This window comes from Cygnus atratus, chromosome 1 (genome assembly GCF_013377495.2).
Source record: "Cygnus atratus isolate AKBS03 ecotype Queensland, Australia chromosome 1, CAtr_DNAZoo_HiC_assembly, whole genome shotgun sequence".
Classification (NCBI taxonomy): Eukaryota; Metazoa; Chordata; class Aves; order Anseriformes; family Anatidae; genus Cygnus; species Cygnus atratus.
Genome location: NC_066362.1, coordinates 27,923,298 through 27,950,128, shown reverse-complemented (window position 1 = coordinate 27,950,128; position 26,831 = coordinate 27,923,298). Strand labels below are relative to the sequence as shown.

General features: G+C 35.9%; 1 protein-coding gene across 2 annotated transcripts in view; it reads left to right on the top strand.

Annotated features, from left to right (window-relative positions):
- Positions 1–26,831, top strand: part of FOXP2 (forkhead box P2) — a 436,542-nt gene that overhangs the window by 285,096 nt on the left and 124,615 nt on the right. For both annotated transcript variants that reach the window (XM_050716107.1, XM_050716108.1), the window contains one exon: positions 24,146–24,235. In XM_050716107.1, coding sequence (XP_050572064.1) covers positions 24,146–24,235 — 90 coding nt within the window. The remainder of the gene's footprint in view (positions 1–24,145; positions 24,236–26,831) is intronic.

Below are 26,831 nucleotides of genomic sequence, written 5' to 3'. Positions count from 1 at the left end.
TATGTATTCTCTGAAATGCAAGGAAAATTAACTGTATGCATATTGTTGATAAGAAGAATTTGAAAGAAGAAACTAATGATGAGGAGCATAGGAGGGAAACCAAGATGCAGGTCTGGGAGCACAGACTGAAAGGAGAGGAGGAGCTGGAGGGTGAGAAGAGGAGGGAAGGTTGAGAAGAAAATCACAGAGCCACAGAGATGGACACTTGGGAGCAGAAAGAGGTGCCATAGTCAAGCACCAAAAGTCAGCAAAAACTTGTCTCCCATTGCAAAAAGACCTGAGAGACCAATATTTTTTTTTTTTTTTTTTTTTGTCTGCTTCAGATCAATTCTAATTATATGACTGCTCTATGATGCCATGACTGCTGTATAGGATAGAGTAGTTCAGTTGGAAGGGACCTACAAAGGTCATGAAGTCCAACTGCCTGACCACTTCAGGACTAGACAAAATATCTGCATACAGAAAAGTGGATGGCACTGTCCAGCTTTACTACTGTATGGAACCTTGCTACTAAAACCTTCTTTTAATGTCTTATCCTGTTATTTTCAGGGCTGTCTTTCATTGCTCTTAAAGAGAGGCCAAAAATCTTTCTTCATACCATTTATGTTAATAGATAAGCAAAATATTTTTAACCTTTTGTTTTTATATCATTGAATCACAATAGATACATGAGAAACTTTACACTGCAAAACTTAATTATACTTTCATTCAGTGGCCCCTTAACCTCCATGAACATTATCCAAAACTATTGTGAAATCTGTCTGTGCACTGTATTTATACAATGTCTAGCACAATGTGTGGCCATTTCTGATGGGAGTTTTTGCTCTTCTATAATGATTTCCCAAATAATAAAAATCTGTTGGCAAAGTCTGATATCCCCTAATTGTTTTTGTATGATCTGATGAGCAAATACCTTTTCCTTTCTTGTTTCTTCCATTTTATGATTAACTGCAGTAAGCGTCAGTGGGCTTTTCCCATCCTTTCCCATCCCTGTCTTTGCAGGCTCTTTTGTATCCACCTGAGGCTTAATAGAGAAATTTCAGATTGATGGAGAAGAGCTTTCTTTACCAATATAAGGGAAGAGTAGCATGAAATATCTACTATGTTTTAACATGTAGGCCAATAATCAAACAAGTGCTGTAAGGGCTAACTGTAACTTCCAACAGCTCCTGTGATGTGAATGAGATGTGAAAGAGTCCTCAAGGCAGAAACCACTATTCCTCTTCGGTTTTCTTTACCTTTTCCAAGGATGACCACTAATTGCTGCATCTCCTAGTACCACAGGCTGGAAATACTTGAATGATCATAATAAAGTCTACTTTGTTCATGACTTTTTTGTTCTTCTTCTCAGTCCCTCTCCTGCTTCCTAAGCTGGCCTCCAAAATCTCCTTAGATCCTCAGACAGTACCATATTTCTCCAGGTTTGTTCAAAATGTATAGGGTGTGTCAAGGGTACTCTGTCAGTCTTGGACTCGCCGTGCTGTGGCAGGCTGTCGTGTCTCTTCTTCAGCACTGTTGGTGACTTCCAGTTGACAGACGCACCCTTTGGTGTGCTGCAAGTGCACAGGCAGGGTTAAATGCCTGGAGCTAGCCAAGCCCTTCAGAAACATTCCTTAAAGCCAAAAATCAGTTTTAAAAGATGAAAACCGACCTGAGAGGCCAAGTGTTAAATCTAAGATGTCCAGTGAGTGCAGGAATATCTTCAGTTCCTCCTCAGAGAATGGTGACCTGACTTACTGAAGATACAGGCAGGTCTTTTAGCAGATCTGAGTTATTGCCATTTATCAACACGGCTATCCAGTATTGGTACAAAAAGAGTATGAAGGGACAGCTTTTAACTTAGTATTTAAAATTCATTTATGGATTTTGGTTCTCAAAATCCCATGAGAAATTTGTGGACGCCAAATGGCTTTGCTTTGAAAGAACAACAATAACTAAAAAAAAAAAAAAGACATTGGTAGGACCTGAGAAAAGTTAAACAAAATACAGAAACATCAGAGAAAATTTAGAAGATCAAAGTAGAAAACTTTCTTTAGTTTTAAAGTTAAGTTTTCTCTCTTAAAATGTGTGGAAAGCAACATGCATTGTTTCCTAAATGGTAATGGCTAATTTTTTGAGAATTCTGAGTTATATCTACTTTTAATTTGACTACTTTATAGTTATGATTTTAGCTTATTGTATTAGTGGTTTGGACACCAGTGGTAATTTGTTACGAATTTTAAGCATTTTATACATACTAGGCACGCTCGTTAAAATCAAGAGTATTGTTCTCAAGAAAAACTCTGCAGAAAACATTATTTTCAAGACTCAGATAACATACTTACAAGCCAACTGGCAGAACTGAGCAGAACTGTATTCAAGCCTGTTAATATTTAATATTTAATCTGGTAGTGAGTTATAGAAAAAAAAATCTAAGCTTCCTGTAAATTTGTCATTTTTCCTTCTTGGCTTTTGCTTCAATTGTGACAAGAAAGTAAAAACACTTCTGAAAGAAAACAAGGGAAAAAGGCATGTTCTGTATATTTCTGTTCATTTCAGTTCTAGACGGAGGCAGTTGTGGTTGTTACCTGGAAATCTGACCAAAATGTGTATTATTCCCCTTTCCACAGAAAGTTTCTCGATACCTTAGATGACACTCTAAATAATGGGGTATACTTCAGTTTCTTCAGGTCGAGGAAAAAAAAAAAAAGGAAAAAAAAAAGAACAAACCTAACGGAAAACAAAGGAATTCATGAACGTTGTTTTTTATTTTTTTATTTTTTTATTTTTTTAAGTACAAAATAATCTTTTCTTCATTTTCATTTTACTTTCTTCTAACAGCTATTTAAGGTCTGTATATGGCGGGCCAGACTCTAATCATTTTCCAAACTGTTTTCTGAACAAGTTTATGAGCTCAACTCCCTATTTCAGTGTTCAATTTGATAATGTCTTCATCTCCCAGAACTGTAAGACGTGTTGTGATACCCTAAATTACATTATTTTTTTACAATAAATACTTTTTTTATTTTTTTTTAAATGATGGAGTAATATCTAAAAATGAAGCCCTGACTTAATCCAAAAACTTCTATGTTTGGCATATTCTCTGGAAAACTGATCCAGCCATGATTTTGTCTCCAAGATGATGGAGGTTCAAGCTCAACCTCTTCACCTACTTTATTTCACGTAAAGAGGTCTTGCCTGTTACTGGTGCAGCTGTTCAGTTGGCACTTTACAGGTGATTCTATATGAAGGTGGTTTGATAAAGACTTAGCGCCCTCAAGTAATACAGTTCATACAGATCTTCATTGTTTTCTTATATAATCCAGTACCCACAAATATGATTTCTATATTGGCCTCTCATATTTGTCATACCTCTATTCTGAACCGAATAGAAATTAAAGTTCTTTCAGTATCTCCTTTGCGTTTAATCTAGATATGACTGTTGGTATGTCTCTTTTTTCCCCCACGTTGATAAAGATCTACAGTATGTGTTAGGGCACCTCCTGTCTGCTGATACTCCTTGGACCACTGGGTGTTTCAAGATCTCATAGAAGAATAGATTGAAATGTGAGTTCTTGTGCTGAGTGAGTAGATTATGAGAGCTGGTGCTCTCACCTGCCATATGAGACAAATTCCAGCTCTGTGAGTACTTCCCCTTTCCGGTAGTAAGAGGTAAAGTAAAAACTGAGCACTGTGGTCACCGTTTTGAATTTGAACAGAGTAAGGAAAGAAAATTTGAAAGAGTAAGGAAAATTTCCTTGCAGAAATGTTGGCTAGAGAGAGTAGTAGCCAAGCACCCCAGCTCTGAGCAGAAATGGGGCATGCTGAGACCATGTCTCCCTCACATATGACTGCTCTGGTCTATGTGTGCCTGCTGCTAACTTTGTAATATACCAGGCAAAATATGATTGCAGGCAGAAGTTCGCAGGGCACTGGAGATTTTCCAAGAGACTAGGTTTGCCACTAGTCTCTGGTATAATTTGCTATTTTTTTTTTCCACAGACGCCACAGTTCATTCTTTAGTTCAATTTCTCAGTCATTTTAGAAAATAAAAATGTGAGACTAAAGCACATATTACTACTTACTAGTCTTAAATTTCCCTCATAAACAATTTGTGGGATGTAGATGAGCTGCTGAAAGATAAGGATATTAAAAATGTGCATGTGTTTTCATTGTTTCCTGTGGGCAAAACATTTTTTTGCTTGATAAGTATCATCACAGATTTTTCCACTAAAATTTCCATTTATAAGTTACTGGGTATGATGCAGGAAATATGAAGAGACATGAGTGTCTCTATTATTGGGACTTCAGATTAAGCAATAATATTTTCTCTTCTGATCAACCATTGTAAAATTTAAGTTTAAACATTTTAGAACAATGGGCAGTATTTAGTGATCAATAAAAATGAATTGAGAGTGTGATCCTTGCAGCACAAAGTAAGCAGTCAGACATAACAGTTGTGATTTTTATAAATAAAAAGATGTGTTCTAACTATAAAATTGGAAGCCAGAAACTTCTAGCTATTAAATTGCCTTGCAGAGCAGCTATTAAGTTTAGCATATAATGTAAATAAGTAAACTCTAATTTAGAATGCAATTAAGAGGCTGAAGAGATTTGTAGGTCATCCCACATTAGAATTGTCCCACATATATATTTTTTTAATAGCAAGAGCACTAGTTACTTACTAGGTTTCTTGCATCGTTTCCTATTTATACAGAATTTTGAAGCCGAAGTATTATACCGCAGCTTTGTTTGTTATTCCACCTCCTGTCTCAGAACACTGAGCTGCGCATTATGCGTCAAAACATGTACTGTTCTCTTGGAGTTCCTAGCCAGGCAATGCGATGTAATTCATTATGCCCCGAAGATAAACAGTACCTCTTGACCTTTTCAAGAAAAGTTGCAATATTTTCTTATTCCAGAATGTAATATTGTACTGAGACGATATCAATGTGATAAGATAAATGTTTCCTTTTCTAATGTAAACCAGAGTGCACTACATTTATATAAAAGTCTTGGGGGATACCTAAAGCCTCCAGATAAAAAGGGGCAGCTTGGCTATTGTAGGTCTGCATTTTTGAATGCTCAGTCTCAAAGCACAGGAGACAAACTGCAACCAGTCTTCAAGAGGATGGCAAGGATTTTCAGAAGTGAACAGACTGTTGATTTTTATGTTGCCCAATTCAGGATTATCCTAAAGAATTTTTGGACAAATTCAAAGTATAGGTTTCGTTACCATTTAAAAACAAGCAAACAAACAAACAATACCAAAACAACAACAAACACAACCCCACAAAACACTTTTACCCTCAGTAATGTCCTGTGTCCGAAGTGTTAATGCAGAATCCTAGCCTCTTCTTTCCTGGCAAATCGCCCTCCCAATGGCCTCATTTATCTTAATATGTTAACTGTTTTTGTACGCAGGTCATTACAGCACACTGGTCATACATGGCATGTAAAAAAACTCTGCTACTCATGTATATTCTATTCATAGCAAAGAGTGTGTTTGCAGCTACTGTTACATGCAAGATAACACAGTATATTTTAAAATCAGTTCATTATTAAAAAGGATTTACTTCTGCCATTATTGCCTTTGGAACTTTGTAATCCAAACAGTTACTACTGTAAGCAAAATAATACTGTTACGCTATAAAGCTGTAACATCATTCAACCCTCTCAGGTTGAAAGTAGGACAGTTTTAAACACATCAATTGTAGCATATAAATTTGATTCAACAGGAATTAAAATGCAAGAGAAAAAAGAAAAAGAGTAAAGAACAGAAGTAAGAAGTAGTGAAATGTCTTGAAATCAGTCCTATTTGACATATGCATTTTATTAATGCTATTTAGGTCTGAACTTTTTGTTTGTTAATTTGCTTTTATTAAAGCTTAAGCAAATCTTAAAATCTATGGATAACATTTGGTAGGAGGCCAGATTAAGGTCTGTATTAGGAAGCTAACTGAAAAGAGCAAGTTTTGAAGGAAGATTTGAAGTTCTTGAGTGAAATAATAGCATGGAACTGCCATGTAGGTCAACATGAGAAAAATCTTGGAGTCACCCAGGGTAGAAGACCATAAGCAGAAAAGGAAAGCTGACACATTATAAGGAGGGGAAAAATAAATAAATGAGGTTCTTCAGGGGTCAAGCTGCATAGGACTTTGAGAATAAGGAATTTGAATTTCATTTGAAAACAAATCATGGGTACGCCAGGGAACCAAGAAGAATGTATGAATTAGACATTCTTTATACTTTAAAATAAGTAATTGTAAGGCTAATTATTAGAGGGGAAACAAAAAATAAAAACAAAAATGAAAACAAAAGACTGAGATTTTGTTTTAGATGTGCAATCATGCATCTTATTTAGATAGAGTTTTCTCTTTGATCATGAATTGTTCTGTACCTATAAGTGACAGTTGTATGTAGCTGCAGTAAAGGTAGTTCACAGTTTTCTTCAGGTTTAATGGAAATTTGTCAGAGACGAACCTCTGAACCTCTGACATTCATCTAAAATTTTAATGGAATGGAGTATGTATTTCATGTGCATATTATATGTGTTTTTAAGCTTATATAATCTGTATCTCATGGTACAGGAAAGGAGCATACTAGGGCAGAAAGAGCATAAATGATTTGGCAGAGTGTTTACCACGCAGTCTGTAGCTTCTCTCCTCACTCGTGGTTGGGGATAGTTACATATCTATATCAAATTCGTTCTACAGCTGTTAGTACCTGCAAGCATATAAACAGATGGGTGAGATTTCTAGGAGACAGATGCCCACCTCACTAAGAGGACTGCTCTAATTGGCATAATCAGCACAAGAAATGAAGACTGAATGAGCATGGAAATAGAATTACTTTTCTGCCCCTTGAAAGGAAGCACTGAAGGGCTACATTCATTTAGTTGCTGCTGCAAGTCACTATGCAGAACTTCCCCAGAACATAGAGAGAAAGGCCATTTTAATGTCCCAAAGCATCCCTCTGGCATTTCCGATTAACAATAAGCACACACACACACACACACAAAAAGGGGGGAACGGGCTGTAATCGTTGTCCAAAACCATTTGTATCTCACCTGAGGATCCTACAAAAGCATTGAAACATGCCCCATTATGAGTCACTCCCTCTGCAAATTCTTGAGACACTGCAGAGTGGAGTTTGTCTGTGCCTTGAATTTCACCTTCACCTTGCGTTTCTTCCTTACTAGTCTTAAGTGATTTAAATCTGTTTGAAATTTGTATATTGTTGGATCTTACTTGAAATGAGCTACAGCGTGAATAGACATGAGAGACTGACAGTTGAACACATAGTAATCAGCAAAGGCAGGATTTAATTGCAGCTAATTTGTACTGGTTGAACACCTCTCTGTATAAAAAATATTTTATGCTCAATTATATTTATAATGTTTTGGACAATCAACATATGGTAAAACTTAACAGTATAACAATTTAATCAAGCACAGATTTGACCTATCCCTTATTTCTTTGCTTGTCAGAAGCTTTTATTCCTTTCTACAAGGAAAGAAGTTTAAAAAATGCAAGGCTGGATACAGGACCAGATCTCTTTCTATCTTTAGTCTTACTAATTAGCTCATTTTGAGGATACACTAAATGCTATCATGTGAAATGTTGAATTCCCTCTGTTCCCAAAATACTACTTTTTAGCTGAGAAATTCAGGAAACTTGCTGAAGCTGTATTACAGTGAAGGTGAGTACATATGGCTTGTGACAGGTTCGATACAACACAATAATTTATGACTGTGTGAATGTACATTGTTGAATCCCCTTCTTTGTTCTCAAGTATAAATGTTCTCCTTATCATTGATTTTTAACTTTTATAAAACTACGTTGTTGGACCTTCAGCTGTAATTATTTTGCCTGCTTGTAACACCTAGAAAAATACCCAGAATTCTGCTATGCCAGATATGGCGATAATATATTTGCAAAACTTAAAACGCATTCTAGAATAGACATCATTTTTCAGTGAAGAGTTGTGGCAGAGGCTTTTGATTATACAAAATACAAAAAACATCCTTATCTGAGAAAAACTTTTATTCTGGAGTGCAGAAGCTGTGAGCAGTACCCCTTGCACTTGGAAAAATTTCAGAAATTTCTTCTTCCAACATTTATATTTATTGATAAAGGTGAAAATTCCTGAAGACGTTGCTGTTAGGATTTCTTCAGAACTTTAGTTTTGTAGCAAAATGTCTACTTTGGAATTTTATTAATTCACAATGTAAATACATTAAAATGGTGGTGATGGTGTGATTTGTCTTGCAAGGTGATGTAAAAGCTTGAGTGCATTCCATGTGTCTGCTACAAATTTCAAGGAATGGTGCTTATTTGGTCATTGAAAGTGCTCACTTTGTAGTTATGGCATCTGCCAATGCTGCTTGTAATAAAGGGAGTATCTGTGCTACTATAATTGAGTCAGACAAGTCAAAGAAACACTTGCCTTGAAGATAAAGGGAGTCAGCTTAAGTAAAATTAATTTATTTTCCTGACTAGCATAATCATCTCCAGTCACTAGAATATATTGTCTCAATGATACTGTGCTGGCCTGGTTGTTATATCTGTGATTACTAATAAGAGGCTTTTTCAATGCCTTCTAGTCAGGAAGAAATTTAATCTCTCTTGCAGCATTACTTGCATTATTTTTATTTTGCTCCTATTCAATTTTGATTGTCAGTGTCTTTAATTTGCAGCATTAGTCCATGTAGTCTTTCTGTCATTCACCTTTTCTCTGTCTTTTTTGCAATGGACAAACGATACAGCTATTTACAAAGACACAAGGCCTCTAGTCAGAATCTTCTCAAAATTTGATGCAGAAAAATATAAAGAAAAGTATCAGGGGCTGTTAAATTATTTTAAAAGAAATTTCTAGGCCTTTTCATATTGACGGTGTTCTTAAAAATAAAAAATGGAGAGCTTGAAGCTGAGCCTTTTTATTCTGATCCCTGGTCTCTGTGCAAATCATGTAGCTGCTGATGACACCCCAGAGCCTTTGCAGCATTCTCTACTGCCTGGTTACCAGAACCCAAGCCAACTTTTCTGGACAGCCAGCTTGGTCTTTTATCCATAGTAAGGGGAATTCAGTGCCAGTGCTGAGAGCAGGGCTCCTCTTTGAGCTGGTGACTAACTCGAGCTCCGAAAATTACTTTGTCTGCAGACTTTGTCAAATTACATAACTCAGAATTCTCAGCCTTAAGTGCCTAAACATAAAGACGAAAAATACCATCAACCTGATTAGAATTTACAGAAATGGTAATATGGTACTATTTTTGTGGAATTGATTGACACAGACTCCAGAAACAGATGCTTCGCAGTCAAACCTGTTTTTTTTTCTTTTTTTTTTCTTCTTTTTTTCCTTTAAGAAAATCTTGAAAAGTGATAAATAATGTTCATGTAGCACAGGAGTTTGTATACTCTGGTTTTGGTTAGTGGGCAGGAGTCACAACAGTCACAATATTTGTATGTGCAAGCAGGAAGGAATGGAGAGGTACAGAGTCGGGGATGGAAAATATTTTTTAAAACTGGCCTGCTTTGATCTTGCTTTCTGTCTTAAACTTCTGGTGAGCTTTCCCTTTCTTCTACATTTTATTCTATGTTTTCATGTAAATGTTTCAAAGATAGTTCTGCTTTTCTGGCTCCTCCTCAAAAACTGGCTTCTTGTAACACAGTGGCTGGTATCAAAAGTTTGATGTCAGAAGTAAAACTCATCCAGATTGTGTAAGATGTCCATATAAAACCAGTACTTAACCGGTACATCAGACACACTGTGGGATGTTGTTGGAGGTTCCTGCTGCTACACTTCAGAATGAAAGGAATCTTCTCCTCTCTTTCCCTTCCAAGTAGCGTTTATTGCTGTTGTTTCTGAAAAGGATTTGTTTTTCTAGACTGTTAAGCTATGAAATCGGGCTCCTTTGAAACTTGTCCAAGTCATCTCAGAATCACATCTTGGCTACTTTAGCTGAGAGTCTCTCAAACAACACATGGTTCAGCTGTTTTCAGCACATAGGCATGACCTGCGTCAGTAAGCATACTGCTCCTGGATGCTGAACTGGGTGACTGACATGGGATGAGACACACCTGAGTTAATAAGCATTTTAGCCTCCAAAAATACAGTGATCTCTAGTGGGACCGGTGCTTGGCAATGTGTGACTGCAGAACTGCATGGGGGTTGCTTGGGAGAGTGCAGGTCAGCAAAAGTCAAAAAGCCAGCCAAGAGCTGTGCACACAGCTTACCAGCACAGAAAATCACATTCTCTGGTACTCTTCAATTTATCAGTGTAGATAAGTCCTAGAGTGTCGATATGAGTCATATTGTCATGATATCATTTCCAGTAGTTCACTAGCTATGTTTTTTTGTAACTATAAATGTTAGAGTGCTTGTAGCATTGATGTCTTAATGATATTAATGAAACCTGGGATTGCTGGAGAAGAGGGTGAGAACCTCTGACATTCATCTAAAATTGAAGATTGCTTCAGCTGTTGGCCATAGTGCTGCGTTCAGGTAGCTTCGTAGGTGTTATGCCATAAACTGTGCTCCAGAAAGTATTTCAAAGCAATCCCAAAGTCCTGACATTAAATGGTCTTTCTCCCATTTATATTCTTCAGTCCATTGTGGTATTGCACAAGCAGAGCCCTGGGAGTTGCAGCAGATTAATAGATATTATCCAGATTGCTCTCTCATAAAAGGCAAGGCCTTTTGACTAAAAATGCTGTAATAATATGTCTGTATTACTTTATCTTTTAAATCTCGGAGCACGAAGTATGTATATTTTGTCTTGTAAAATAAAAATTCCATCTCTAATAGGTAGGATGTATATATTTTAAATGACAGCTGAAGTAATACTTATTGTACTAGTGTATTTATTGTAATACTAAGACACTATCAAAATACCTAGTCAGGATCCATATTTTGTGTGGCATTTCCAAGTCCTTGTACAAAAAACTGATGATCTAGGAAGAAAACATAGATGAGTGTTCACAGGTAAAATGCACTGACTCCTAGTGAATTAAAACAAAGGAAATATTAGAAACAGTAAACTACTAGCAGATCATTACACACCTGAAGTCAAATAAATAAATAAATAAATAAAGCTTTATTTCTGTTTGTTCTTTACGTGGAATCTCATGTCTACCTACTGGTGTTTGCAAAACGAGCACTGCCTGTTGATAGCAACATGTGAAATGAGCTAAGAGCTAAAACTTAGTTTATTATTTAGTATTCTTGTATTAAGTGGCACTATAACTAGTTTGGTATAGTAAAATATTGCCAGTATCATACCTAGATGAAATATACTCAAAGGACATAAAAAAACCTGCTCTGCGTCATATGCATTAATAAATTTTAAAGCTCCTTATTAGTCCTTGAAAATCTTGCTTCCCTTTTCAGTCTCTGAACCTATGGTTACATAGGAACAATTGAGGACTAGACACAAGACACACCGTTGTCAACAAAATATTTCATAGCCAGATATTTGTAATGGTACTTTCAAATATATCAACCCATTTTTCATAAAATACTGACATGAAATCAGAGGACAAAATGTAATATCTATTGCAAAAGGTGTCAGTCTATTTGTAAGTTTAATTATCAGTACATTGGAGAAGGTGAAATATTACAAGAAGTTTGAAAATTCTGTTGGTCATTGGTTACAGAAAGGTCTTTCGTGTTATAAAACTAACCGTGAGTAGTACTTGACTGAAAAAGCAGTTAAGGTTTGAGAGTATGAGGATAGGATCCAGACTATTTAGATAATTTTAGTTTCAAGTTTTTCAGGAAAGAAAATGTAACATTTCTAATGAAGATGTGTCTGAAAAAGCTTGCAGAAGTGCAGTGTCTCTTTAATCCATACAATGATTTCTCACACCTTTATAGTACCCCTATGGTTTTACTTAATCCAAAACATCAGCCTGATTATTATTTGGGCTATTTTCAGTATTAACTGTAAAAACACGGAAAGCAAGCAAACAAACAAACAAGAAAACTGCATGAGAAATTTGCTGCATGGATAGATACGGGCTTTGAATTAAGTATAATTTTTAGATGAAGAAAGAGATGAGGCTTTTTATTGCTTTCTTCCTGCAATGATCAGTGCTCATGCTGTGAGGGCAGATGAAGAGCTGCCTCCTCCCGTGCTGGCCTCCGCTCTCCTGTGCAGGTGACACAGTTGCGGAGTGCAGGTTACATGGGCAGAGCAAGTGAGAAGGAAACACCAAAATAATATGTCCTATATGTATTATATAGGACTGCAAGTGGGGACATATTTGTTTTTGATGAATAAGTACGTGTGCTATGAGGGAAGTAAACCCCTCATCCATTCTTTGTTTCTTAGATGTCTTGGAGGCAGTGAGGCTGAAGGTGTTCGAAAGAAGGAAGGGCAATGGTGATGGTTTGATTCCACATGTGAAGGAATCTCTGGAAGAAATTCAGAAATTTTTAGACAAGTCACTAAGAGGCAAATAGAGGAATTGTTACAGATTGATGAGGTTTAAAATGTTAAAAGAAGAAGCAAGCAGATACTATAAAAAGGAATATCTGGCAAATACTTCAAGGACATGAAATCTGAACTAGGTGCAATGTGTATTGAGGCATGTCTTTAAAAGAGAAGGCTAGTAACTGAGGTTTCACTGTAAGAAGCTGATGACAAGACATGACAGAGGACTGGTAAAATAAAGGCTGAAATTCAGGTTTTCATTCTGTGTAAAGTAAGATTAGTTAGAAGGAAGGATAAATGTTTCTGTCTTAACTTCATTTCCAGCATATTTTGATCATGTGCCTAGGTTGATAATTTTATTTTATTTACTTATTTATTTTTAATGTGCATGCTAGTAGTAGTGATTATGCAATATATGCTACATGATTCAGATGAAGTTTTTACAATCTGATGCCGTAAGAGACTTTATCTTATGTGAAGTATTACATATGTTTGGCACCAAGGCAGCTGGGTGTGTCTGCTTTTTACAAATGCAGCTAAAGATGATAATGCCCCTGAGCATATTTATTATTATAATTCCTTGATTAGCTTGCCATTTATGAAGATTACTGTGGGTGCTAAGACACAATAATAAGGATAATTTTTCCCTGGGCAAGCTTGATGAACATCTACTTTTAATTCAAATGCCTAACCTGTTGTGATGCTCATGTATACTCCTTGGGAATTTCTCATACAGTTGCTATCATTTCTCCAGCACCTAAATGCCCTGGGAATTGCAAAATGTCTTTCTGTTCCTTTTCTGCAAAACATTTTTACTAGCTTCAGGTCTTTTCTTTTTTATCCCTGCAAGTTTCTAATCATAAAGAATATACTCCCTACCAGATCTCCTCACAAGGGCTGAAACTAGGATGAGGAGCCTGAGGACATTTGCCTGTCTGTCTTCACTTGCATTTTAGCTTAAAATCAAAGCTCTTTGTCATTTCACTCTATTATAATTTTCATTCTTAAAAGATCTCCCAAAGTGGAGAATTCTTTCTCAGCTCTGTCTATACAGTCTTTTAAGACTGCCCTTCAGAGCAAGCTCTTTTGTCAGGTATAGTGAGAACCCAAGGAATGGGGTTCATTCTGCTGCACCGCCTTCTTTGGAGATACAGAGCCCTGCATGTTGGATCATGCCTGCTAGGTCCTCATGAAATCACATGCACCAAAAGATTTAAAAGGTAGATAAGCAATCCAAGAAGAAGGCGACTGGAGTAAGTCAGGCAGCGCAGATAGAGACCACAAGTGCAAATACCTCTTTCAGCTAACCACTCCTGCTTTTGCTGCTTTTTTTTTTTTTCCCCACAGAATATAAGCATTTCCTTCAAGAAAAAAGGTATTTAGTTGTTGTATGTGTATGTGAATGCATGTGGTACTTTGCACAAACAAATATATAAATTGATTTGTAATCATGGCACAGAGATTCTTCTGGAGCCTTACAGTCCACACTTAGAAAAAGATTTTAATGCTGCAGAATTATTCCAAGGGGTTTAGATCAGGCCTTATGCCTCTTGTTATCAAGTCACTCATAAATATTACTGAATACCACCATTCATAAATCTAGTTTGTAGGTAATGTTCACTTTATTTGCATAGTATACTTCTTGGTCTCATATCAGTGTTTTTACTGTGGTTTTTAGTTAGTTGGTTGGTTTTTGGTTAAATCCAAATAGGATTGTGCTTCTCCCTCCAAAAGAAGGATTAGCAAAACCACTGAAAAATTACAAATAAAATTGCTATTATTGTATCTCCTTTTTTACATTCATGTTTACTGCTTCTTCCCCTAATTTTTCTTGCATTATGTATGTACCTGGAACTCTTCATGTCAACCAAAATTTTAAAAAGCATCAGAAAAATATCCATAAGAAATAAAGAAAGGACTCAGTAGGGTTTAAGTTGATTTAGCTTTAGCAGTAAAGACTGCATTTTTAAAGTGGCTTAGACTATGTAGTGATCTTTGATCAAATTATTTCATAAAAACAGGATTGAAATCAGGTTATCAAAGACCCTTTGTACATTTTGTTATTGTAGCTTTAGGTTTAACCTCACAATGAATTGTACTGATTCAGGTACTTTCTTTGCACAGAACTTTACAACTTAACTTGATCAAACAGTGATCAAACTCCAGTTCTTTCCTTGTTTTTCTTTCCTCTTCATGGCTCTCCATTTCAGCCAGGCATCTATTGCTTACAGGAAGAATTGTAATATTGGAAAAATTCTGTTTGCTGCTACTGTCATGGCCATACTTGATGGTGGATTCCTGTCCAGAGGGATCCAATTGCAATTAGGGAAGTGTTTACTTCTAACCTGTCTCCCATTCTATATAAACTACTCTGTTCAGTTCAAAATTTCAAGCTTAGTCTCATAAACACAAACGTGGCCACTTAAGATCGGAAAATTCCAAAGTGTGTGTAGGCACAGCTCGTACTGATGCTCTGCTGTTAACTTACCATAGAAACAAACCATGCTGAAGCTTCGTAATACTCAGTTTATGAGAACATGGTGTTATTTGAAATGTAGCAAGGTGTTAGACATCACAGTAATCTGAACTTGGCATGCTTTCATGGGAATCAAATGAACCACACAATAAAATAAATTAGGGATGGAAGATGCTTGTAAAGATCTCTGTCCCAGAGCAGAATCACTGCTCTTCTGAAGATGTTTCTTAAACAGGTCCAACAACAAAGATTTTGCAGTCTCTACAGAATTTATTGTACTTCAGTATCCTCAGAATTAGAAAATTTCTTCTTAAATTTAATTAAATCTTCCTGAATTCAATTCAAGGTCACTGTTACTTTTCCTACCCGTATTGCACAATTAATTCTTTTTGCACAGAAACTCGTTGAGGACTGCTTCTGCTTTATTTATTTATTTATTTATTTATTTATTTACTCTTTTTATCATAAGGTTTTGCTATTCTATAGATGGGATTTTGTCACCACAAGTTCATTTTTAATGCTCTTGTCAGGTCACTGGTCAGATTATGGTCCACCTTGATGAAGCATTATGCCCCAAACTGGTTACAGTTCTCCAGCTGGCTCTTTAGAAAGTTGAATAAAGTGAAAAAAATTACAATGCCTGTTTTATGTATGACACTTCCATGTATGTGTCCCAGTATAATGTTGCAATATGACAATACTGACTTTAATATGTTTTCATCATAGATATATATTTACATCTGAGATTTCTTTAAATTATATGCTTGTAAAAACTTAACTTCAACAGTTAGATCTATTAAAATAATTTAAAAGAAGCTTTATATTTATTATTTCTAATGTGAAACCCTGGAGTCAACTTTGGTTTTCTCCACTAATTGTCATTAGATTTTCAATAATGGCTGTTGTGCCTTCCTCCCATACAACACAAACCTGATATGACAAACCCGACAATATTTCCTTTTGTAGTTGCGATCTCACTCATGGCTCTGGCTATGGATTTGTAAGGGCAATGTAAAATCAAATCAGGTATTGTTCAAATAATTAGATCTCTTTAAATCAGTGACTCTTCAACAGATATGTAATTCTTCACATTTTGATTGGCTGAAAGATTTTGATTCATATAATTACTGTAACTTTATTTTAATTACTTTGGTATTGTGTAGATCCATATTCTTTGATGGATAGCTGTGGTTTATAGCTCGCAGGGCATGAGAATGAGGAGTCAGGGCTTACGATGCTTTGTGTTGGAACTCTGTTACGAGACAGTGTGGACTGTTATTTAATTGAAAATAAGTAGTAAAAATAGAGATATTTATTTCTGCCTTCTAAAAGACTAAGTATATTCTAGTGTAAATACTGTTTGAGCATTTTGTTCTTCATGCTTTATTCTGCCTCTCTGTATTACTTAGTAAAACTAATCAGTCCTCACATCTGTCCTTTCAAATTTCACATTCTGGTCTAGGAATCTTGCTCTAGGCCAGAACAAAATGTTTGAGTACTTGTTTCCCTTTGTTTTATATATGCCTCAGCTTTTGCTTTAGTTTGTATCTTGATTATGATTTTTGTTGATCGTTTGCTTAAGGATCTTCATGATGATTTCATTGTCTTTAATTTCCAGATTTCCCTTTCAGATTTCTATCAGTTAAAAGTGCTGCCTTCTAAAAGCCTAATGTTACAATGCTTCCCTTGGTATTACGTTTCTTTCTCCTCCCAAATTTGCTCTGCATTTTGATTTTAGTACAAATGGGACCACTCTTACATAACTTGCATAAGTTCCTTTCCTATTTATAAGTTACCCGTCTTCTTTCTTCTGCCTAAGTCAGCACCACTTCATTTCAAACTGCTTGATTTAAAAGTGGTCTTTACAGCCAGTAAGTTAACATCTCCGATTGACAGACCTAAAAGAAGGTCTTTTTCTCACCAACTCTTTACAAGTCAAGGATTCATATACCTTTGTAAAATGTATATTGTAAAATGTGTACTTCTGTACAATACTGTGTGAATATTGTATGGTATATATACAATATCAGGTATGAAAGAATAATCATTCTAAGGATTTTTTTTTTCTTTCCTGAACTCACACATGGAATAGCAATCATTCTTCTTTGCCCATCACACTTAAATGGCTTTTACATATGTGCAAGCTGATTTTCATGCAAAATAGTTCATACTAGTTTTCATGTGAAAAACTGCTACATGCAGCCATTGCTGCATGTGTTCATGTAGAACTAAGAGAGTGACTCTTCCATTTTTGTGTTTCATGTCTCAACTTTCTAAAAGTCAGGCCAAATGGAAGAAAATAGTAGTGGCAGAAAATCTGTGAACTTGTGGTGCTGGCGTTTGAAGAGTACACTGGTTTTGTTTTTCATATAGTTAAATATAGTGGGAATAAAGTAGAGTTAGACTGCCTGCTCCTGTCTTTACCAAAGGAAAGATAAATTCAGGCATGTGGGATGAAAGAAAGGAGATTGTCAGGGTAGAGCACAACTTTAGTGCTGTGGGCCCACATCTCTCCTAACCCTTGACATTTGCATTCTTTAGGTGGTCTGAGTTTTGGAGATGGCATTTGGGTTTGCTGTCATGGAACATGTTATGCATGGTGTGTCATGTATCCCTAATGACCAATGCAGATTGATGTCTGTGGGGAAAAGCCCTCCTAATGACACCAGGAGTAGAAACAAGCGGCTGTTATGGGTGCTTTTTTCCTAGCTCTCGGTCAGCGAAATGATGGGCAGAAAAAATGAAAAAGTTGTTTTTGAAACAGTATTTAGTATCCATTAAATCAGTTTATATAGAGGGGAGCTAAATTTGGCTTTATAAAATGAAATATGTTAGCTACTAAGTTATTAGTGCCCTGTATTTATTTAGCATCCTTTACATGCAGAAAAAGTAAGACACTAAACAACAACAACAAATAATAATAATAAAAAAATGCCAAAACAATTAGAGTGAAAAAAATCTCGTAATTAACTATTATTTTTCACAAAACTAGTCTAATTACAAATCAGTCATGGTAAAATGAAAGGTCAATAACTACAGATGCATAATTTCTCTCTGATAGATTGCTGTTTGAAAATAGGTTTATGACAATTATGTGATTAATTTCCTTTTATTAAACAGCATTATGAGACTTCATGTTGCATTCATCAGTTTATTACTGTTACTTTTTCTCTTCAGTTGCAAATTAATCCTGGATAACATCAGGGCAGAACAGAAGCTCAGGTAGATTGAAGATCTCTTCTTCGATTGTTGTTTGTATTGCAGGGAAGACCACAGATCTGAATCAAAATCAGAGCCTCAGAATGCTGAAACTGACAGTACCATCCTAAGCAAAAAAAAAAAAAAAAGTAAATCAAAATAAAATAAAATAAAATAAAATAAAATAAAACCTTTTACTCCAAGGAAATTAGGGCCAGATCCAGTAAAATCCTTACATTCCTAAGATGAGGCACATGGGGAATATAAATTAGAAAACTACGTAAGTTAGAAAGTGGTGATCCAGGACAGCTCTCCTCACTTGCCACCTAACCCTTGAAGTGCTCTGCCATTTTATCTTGAAGTTCTCCAGGCACAAAGAGCTGCTGTCCTGGACAAACATCATTTCCCCAGCTGAGCAGCTCAGGATCTCTCTCATGCCTGAGTTTTCTGGGATCTTTTCCACAAATTTCTGTAGCATCAATACAATAGATGTTTTCAGCCATGTTCAGTGTTCACTTAATCATGACCCATAGGCATGGGCTCAGTCCAGCATTCAGTGGCCACCACCACCTTCTCGAAACACAGTTGTAGAAGGTCATTTGCTATATTCTGTCCTTCTGCCTTGCATCCTGGTGGTAGGAATGAATGCCCAGGATGGTAATACAGTGTCCAATGCTATTTCCTCTTCTTCTTGAAAACAATTCAGTTTCAAACATGTTAGTCTTTTTCAGGTTTGTGTTCTACTGCTAGGCATGGCTGGAACACCCTGCAGTTCAGCTGTTGAAACTGAGCCCATTTCACATCCTGGCTGTCTACGGCTTCTAACTGAGATGCAGAAGACTGACAAATCTTTTTTGTTGGATTATTTGCATGTTTTGATGTTGGGTTAATTGAATGAAATCCTTCTTGATTCTTAGTGACCCTCTAGATTTCTTAGATAATATATTCCTTGAGGTGGGTGCTGCCAGTCTTTAGCTACCTGGTACCTCGTTTGTACTTCTGTAAGGCAACAATGTAATAATTGTTCAGTCTACTAATCCTAGATGAAATCAGGCTGGTTAAGTGGCTTGGATTTTAGTTGTGTACAAGTTAAGGGTTTGACTTCATGGGCTGTCAAATGTGGCACATTTGTCCTCTGCTGGCAGGCATACAGGTTTTATCTTCCTCATGTGATTTAGAGAAAAAGATTTTATCTCCTTCGTGTACTTCAGTGTTGTTCAGTAAGGTAAATAAGGATGTCTCAGGGTGCATGGGAGTTGGCTTTTCTTGTCAAGTGTCCTGGAGGGACTGCAGTTGGAAGTGGATCATCTTAAAGATTCTTTGAATAGTGTTAAATGCTTTGCTACTTCTTTTGGAAAGATTATAAGCTGCCATGCTGACTGACTGTGATAGCCATTAGAGAACTTTCTGGGAAAATACAGTCAGTGAGAAACAAAGGTTTAGCAGTAGCATTGTAGCATTTGAAGGCTATTAGGGAGCCTTGAGCAGCGTTATCTTTCTGTCACAGTCTTTCATGGATCTCATTCGAATGTAGGTAATTCTGGGCTTCTTGGTCTGAGCCAGCTGGAGGATGGACACACAGCAGGACGTGAGGGAGCAGAGGTTCTACTGAAGTGATTTTTATAATAAATGTAGCTGTGTAATCAATCAGTTAACTTGTTATTCAACCAGTGCGGTACAGTCTTTGGCCTTAAATCCAGCTTAGCATGTTGATATGTTTCGGTTGCATAGTGCTACCAGCGAAGATGACTCTTGTTTGACATATGCAGCCATTTGGAAACTTATTTTATGTTCAGAAACTTATTTTGTGTTCAGCAGCAATGTTAGAGTATGCAGCCATTGGAAAAAATAAAATAAGGATTTGGAGTTAGAAAAAGGACAGAATCTGGTTGTCTTCTGGCAAGTTTTTTGGTTCTGGTTATCTGCAAAGCATACACCTCTTGTCAGTATAAATAGGGAGTGCCTGTATAAACATTCTTGTTTCGCCTGTTCCACATAATAGTTTCTTGTATCATATTTCTTTTGACCTCGCTATCTGAAACCAATTACAGGAGATCCATTTGGGCTGCATCTATTTTCATAAGAAGCCCAGGCAGCAGTGTTTTTCTCAGAGATGAATATCAACATCAAATATGCTTCTGAGTGCTTTGTTATTTATGTTTCAGAGAGATTTTGTAGCCTTCAGCTCTCAAGAATGTGTCACGCTGTGCTGTTTATACATCGACGATATTAATGGGCGTAGATGTCATTTTTCATTTTAACGTCTCAAATGCAACAGGCTGATAGGTTAAACATTCCTATTTTTAAAGGAAAGATATGAGTGACATCTGTTTCCTAAAAATACACATATATTTACTTTTTTAAAAAACAAAGTAGTCAGTTTACCTTCTTTTAGTGGCAACTTTCACTTTATTAAAATGATAAAACTTTTTACAATTATTCTAAGACATGCTTAAATCAAATATAAGGGTTTGGAATAAAAAAATAAAAGCAAGTTGTGTCTCCTGGAATTATCTCCAACAAATTGCAAAATCTACTGCAATTTATCAACTTTAATAGGGTGAGTTATATGCAATTAATTTCATTTTTGTTCTGCTTACATTTTAGCTATGCCAAAGCTGCACAGTAAATATTAAGAAGTAGTGTTCCCAATAAATATTTTACTAGAAGACACAGTGAGTTCTGGAAACCATATGCCCAAATTTCCTGCTTATACAGCCACTACTTAAAGCATTATAATGATTTTCATTTGCATTATTAAAATCATTTCTAATCTTCAGTTCTTTTTATTGTTTTTTGTCTGCATTGACTTTTTTTTTTTTGGTATAGTTTTACTAATTTAGATAACTTAATTAAGGAAAAGTGCCTACCAAATTTGAAACAAATGTTACTGGAAACTGGATATGATTTTGACTGTCTTACAAACCGTTCTTGCTGCTGTTAATTTGAGGTAGGACACAACGTGATTTTGATTTGCTAGATTTATAAACATCTATTAGTTTGTCTTCACTGAACTGTTTTTAGACCACATGTTATTATCAAATTAGTTCATTGGAGGTTTTTTTTTTTTATTATTTTATTTTATTTATAAATGATATGTGGGATTGGTGCTTACTTGAAGTGTACATGTTAAACTATTAATTTCTAAAGACACTTTCAAGCTGTCAATTTGTTTTGCAAAGATTTAATAGCAAATGAATTGGTAGAACTGAATGTTTTATAGTCTCATAATTCTCACGAATAATGTCAGTAATGATTCTTTGAAATTAACAATGTGTTTCTGGGAGGTTGTTTACTGAGCAGCAAAATCTAAAGTTAAGCAGCACACTGGGAGGAAAATGTACCATATGACAACTGCTATAAGAACAAAGGCTGTCAGTGATTTCTCCTTATGAGTTTTAAATCATCTCTGATCTCTTGAAATTGTTTTCTGTTCTTCTTCTATCTCCCGTGTTTACAATAATCTAAACTGCCACAATAAGATCACTGAAGTATTCAGGTAGTCATCATTTGTAAGACATTCTGTATTAAAAGATGAGCCTTTACTCCTTTAAAAATATCTCAACCAGCATATATAAATCAAAATAGTTTAAGTAGAAGAGCCTTTTATGCAAACATATCCTGTTGTGCTGCCTTGCTTTTTCATAAAGTGGGACTCTTTGTAGTTAGTGGTAGGAAATCATACTTTCTTACACTAGTTCCATGGGAGTATGCTAGCCACAATTTGAAATTATACTGGCTAGCTTAACTCTAAGCCACATCATACTATAATCCTCTAATTTTCAAGTACTGTAAAAGTGCAGCTTTACCGGATGCTTGCTTGCTTCTTTTTTGTATTGGTGAGATGACTTTGCTGCTAAGGAAGACTAGGACACTGAAACAACTTGCAGAGTGCTCTCTTTATGTTCAAGCATGCATCAGCATTAAATCATGGCAATTTCTTTTCCAGATAAGGTCCATGTAATGAATTTTCTGCTACTGTCATAAATAAAAAACAGTTATTTTTATGGTTTTTCCCATAATCTAACACCAGGTCTTTTCACTGGTTCTGTTAGCAATATTCTCCTGATCAGTGAGTGTAGCTTCCCTGTACAGTCTCCTATTAATTCAGGAGTGCAATAGTTTTCTCTCTTTCATTCAAGTTTCCCTTTCAGAGAGTTCTAAAGATTGGGAAGGATTATAAATTTGCTGTAGATCTTCTGTTCTTGCATTTAATCCATGCTTTGTGTTTAAACCACTGCAAGGTGTTGTGACCATATCCTGGTGCCCCTGAAATCAACAGATATTCATCTCTGATCTCAGACAGAGCAGGATTGTCCTTTAGGATCTGCTCAAGAACTGTGAGTGCAGAAAAGATTACGCTGTTCACATAGGGAACCAGGCATCCAGTGATTCCTTGGTAACAAAATATTTCAAGTGCACTTTGAAATATGTTAACTTTTATTTATTTTTGGAAGGGAGAAGCTAGTTGTGTGCGTCTCGTTGCTTAGGTTCAGAGGAATGTATAGTCTTTGTAAAGCTGACCTGTAATTACTTGAGAATTTGATGAAACAATAAGGGGATTGTTGTGGGAATGTCTCCAAATGTTAAAAGTATGCTCTGCAAACTTTGTACCAGAGCCTTCTATGGGGAGACGAATCAATGTTGTTAGGAGATGGTGCTAGTGCATTCAGTTTGTTTACTTTGGTTTTCTGTGTCTGCCTGCCTTCTCAGAAAACTTGCTTGGAGCCAGACTGTAGCAGCCCTCTCTCTGTCTTTTCATAATTGATCAGGGGATGACTGCCTTCCCTGAGGGTTAAGACGTGGCAACTTTTTCTGTTTGCTCAGCATCTCAATGCAGTAGTTCAAACATTGTTCACACCAGCTGGCAGTGTAATGCCATATGCACATCTTGTCAAAGCAACTGTTGTCATGGATACTAGAAACTATCTTAAAAACCAGCTCATTTGAGTCTAATCAAAATTGTACCTTTCTTTATCAGTTGGGAATCTTTATTATTTTAGGGAGTGTTGATCAAATTGTATTTATTGCAGTGCATTATGTACAGTATGTTTTAATAACATAGATAATAGGGTGATGCATTTTAAAGCTGTAACTTCTATTTACTGAACTGATTTTTAAGGGGAAAAATACAGTTTTCCAGGTAGTTTCAGTGCAAATATTTGGAATCTTTTTTTTTTTTTTTTTTCCTATTTCTTAACAAATACTGCTTTAAAATACTTGACATTTTAAAAATAATTTTATAGGGAAAAATAATGTAGATTAGCCTTCCTTAGTTAAATGATGTATTTGTTTACATTTCATATGTTTAACTGTATTTTGCTGAGTTGGAATGAAAACATAAAATAAATGAAAACACTTTATATTTTGATTGGGATGCTGTCATCCTGGAGCCTGATCTGATTGGCTGGGGAGTAATTTCTTTGTTCTCTGATTTTCCTAAGAATGCAAATGAAAACCACTCATTTTTATTTGGCATTAAAACTGCACTTTATTTTGTCAAAGGAGAGGTTTCTCCTTGAATTGTAAGTACAAAAAGTGTTTTTAATCTTCAATGAATATCCTTATTAATTCATTTTCAAGATAATCTGATGTTGATTTGTCAAATTTAATTACAGCTTCCGGTAACACTTGAAGTCTACTTGCTTTTGCTTCAAAATGGTAATATGAAAATGCAAATTGAATGATAATTTACATGGGAGTGGGCATTTTAGTTGAACACTCAAAGACAAGTTCCTTGTGGAAATGAGGCTATTGATGCAGTTTATGATTTTTCCTCTTCAAGCACTTTAAACAAATTAACTTTATTTCCTGCAGGATTTCATGTACATCCATAAATTCTAGTGAAGTCCTATATGTGTACTTTCGGAGGATCTTTTTTATGTTTCAAGTAAAACAAATCCAGACTGAAGCCTGAAATCTAGCAAATAGAAATTGGAGGTTGCATTTGTTCGATGGGACTTTTACGTAACATTGAGTAACTTATCTTTTTCTAAGAAAAGGTGGAATTTATTTACTTTTTGTTTTTCTTTTTCTTTTCACTTTTGAACTTTTAGGCACTCCAGGCAGCAAGACAGCTGCTTTTACAGCAACAGACAAGTGGACTGAAGTCTCCTAAGGGCAGTGATAAACAGAGACCACTGCAGGTTGGTAAAGGATCATTGCCTTTGGGGCCTCTCTTGGAGGGAAGATTGCTGGGCTTGCTCACAAATGTGGTGTGCGTGTCTCTGCCTGTGCATTGGTGCTGTGTGTGTGCATATTTACGTAAAGCAGATTATAGGCTTGAGTGCTGGTGACTTCCAATTCACAGACAAAATTCACAAGTTACAAACGTCTTTTGTGCTTATAGACACTTAAAAGTTCTGTTACAATAAACATCCATGTGGACTGAGTTCAATAGCTATGATATTAATTAATTATTTGTAGATATGTTGCATGATTGGCATGACATTTTTATACATACATGGATTAAATTGCAAAACATATAAGGTTTTGCACTTGGATGCTGTTGGGTTTCAGAAAGTATTAGGGAGAATGAGTTCTGTTCAATAATAATTTTAAATGCAATTTGGTAAAACTACATGTACTGTTCATAGACAAGAAGCATTTTATTCTTTAAAATTTTCATTTTTTTTGAGGTTTCAGTTCAATTGTTGCTAATTTAGCGTTCCATCTAAAATTGCGTTCTGCTGGCAAAACTGTTTCTCTCATTGTACAGAGACCAAATAGGAGTGTTTAACTGCTGAATTACAGTCTATTGCAGACAAAAGATGCACATAAGAGATTATTTTATTGTGTTCAGGAAATAAAAATACATAATTCCTACCATTCTCTTCCTCTTCCTTTTTCTGGATGAGCCGTTATCCTATGGGGATATTGCCTGTTTTCTGATGGAATAACATATTTTTATCTAATTTTTAGTTTTAATAGAGTATAATGGAGGGAGACTGCCAGACACTAGATTGCTTTTCCAATTTTGTGTATAATTCACATTTTCTTCTTTTTTGTGTGTGAAATTTCACAAAGTTAGGTGCAGCACACAGTTCCACATTCCATTTCTCTTCAAGTATACTTTAAAAATTATATTTATTTGCTCAGAACCAAACAAAAACCTAGGGAGGTGACAAAAGAAAATGGGAAAAAAAAAAAAAAGAAAAAGAAAACATTTCAAGTTGGCATCCTGCTATGATGAACTTCTAGTCCAGTCTGGAGACATAGGGTCCAAGGACCATCTTAACTTCCTACTCTTCACCTTTGACTTTGCTTTGGCAATATCTTCTTCTAGGCTGAAGACACACAAGAAGAGTAGTCATAAATGCAGCAGCTTAAGATCTATGTAGTTTTTTAAGTTTTGAGGAAGGCAATTTGTGACCTTGGAATGTTGAATCACAGGGATAATTGATTTAATGAATTAAGATGAACGTAGTTCATTCTGCCAGCTTCTTATTCTAGAAAGACAAGGTCAGCCGTAGTAGGAGTGGACAAGGTCCTTCTAGCCTGAGGTCTCTGAACTAGCCAACACTAGATTCTAAGAGAAGCATATGAAACAGGCAAAAATGTTACTGTTTTCCCAGTATATTTTTTTCCCAGTGATATGAGCTTACTCTGTTCCTCCAACTTGTAAACTGCAGTGGTTCAGGAGCTCCCAACTTCTCTGTTCAAATTTGCCATCCATTCATAAATCTTTTCAAGGCTGAAGAGATTTGGGAGTGCACTACTTGTGGCAGACATCAATGAAAGGAGAGAAAACCATCTCTGGATACAATGACAGTCACACAGACAGCTCAGAGGGATGATGAGATGGGGAGTCTTGTGTTTTCCTACTCCTAAGGGACTAACCCTGGCTTGATGCCTTATAAATGTCATGGGCTGGTGTATTGGAGAGGTGGCCTGTATTATGTGTTCTCCAGGAAGAGTCAGTGCCTCATGAGTCATATTTGTGAAGCTGGAAGAAGCAAATCAAATAATTTTCTTTTCAGAATTGTTACATGCTCCCTAAAGCCAAGATTATTGTTCATGTTTCTAACTTTTCCTCCAATGATCAGTATGTGCACAGTGCCTCTCATTAGCCTTGGACACTTCATTTGGTTCATTTTTAAGAGAGGAAAATGGAATATGCTTCCAGACTTTGGTTTATGTATCAAATAGCATGTAAATTCAGGTATGAGCGCAAACTCCATTTAAATTTTCTTCTGTAGTGAAAAGGGTGCATAAAGGTTTGGGAAATGAGTCCTTGGAGCTTTTCTATTTCTGTCTTACTGTTACTACAGAGCTTTTCGTTGTTCATTATGTAGTGGAAAGTCACATTTTGAGCATTGTGATGCCTGTTTGACCAAATACTGTAATATGGGTCATAAACTTGTACATTATTATTATTTTATTATGCCAAATATAATGGTAACTTTGGCCAAAATCTCCTAGCAGTAGGAATTGCTAAATGTGTATAAGCAATTTGAGATTTATAAGACAAAAATACTTGTGCTTGTGTTTGTGTTCAAGGAAACAGACTTCTCCCAATATTTTAACATACTTTAATATTAGCGTATTTCTAATTTCCGCTAATTTCAGACCAATTTACTAATCTGGCAACTGGAGATATGGTAGAACTGTATTACAAATCTATTAAAAACCTTATAAAACTTTTAAAACTAGCTCACACATCTGCAGGCAAATGTGGGTGTTAGGTAATCCTTGCCATTGCAGCTCTCATGTGCTCCATATTTTGACGTAAACTATGCTATT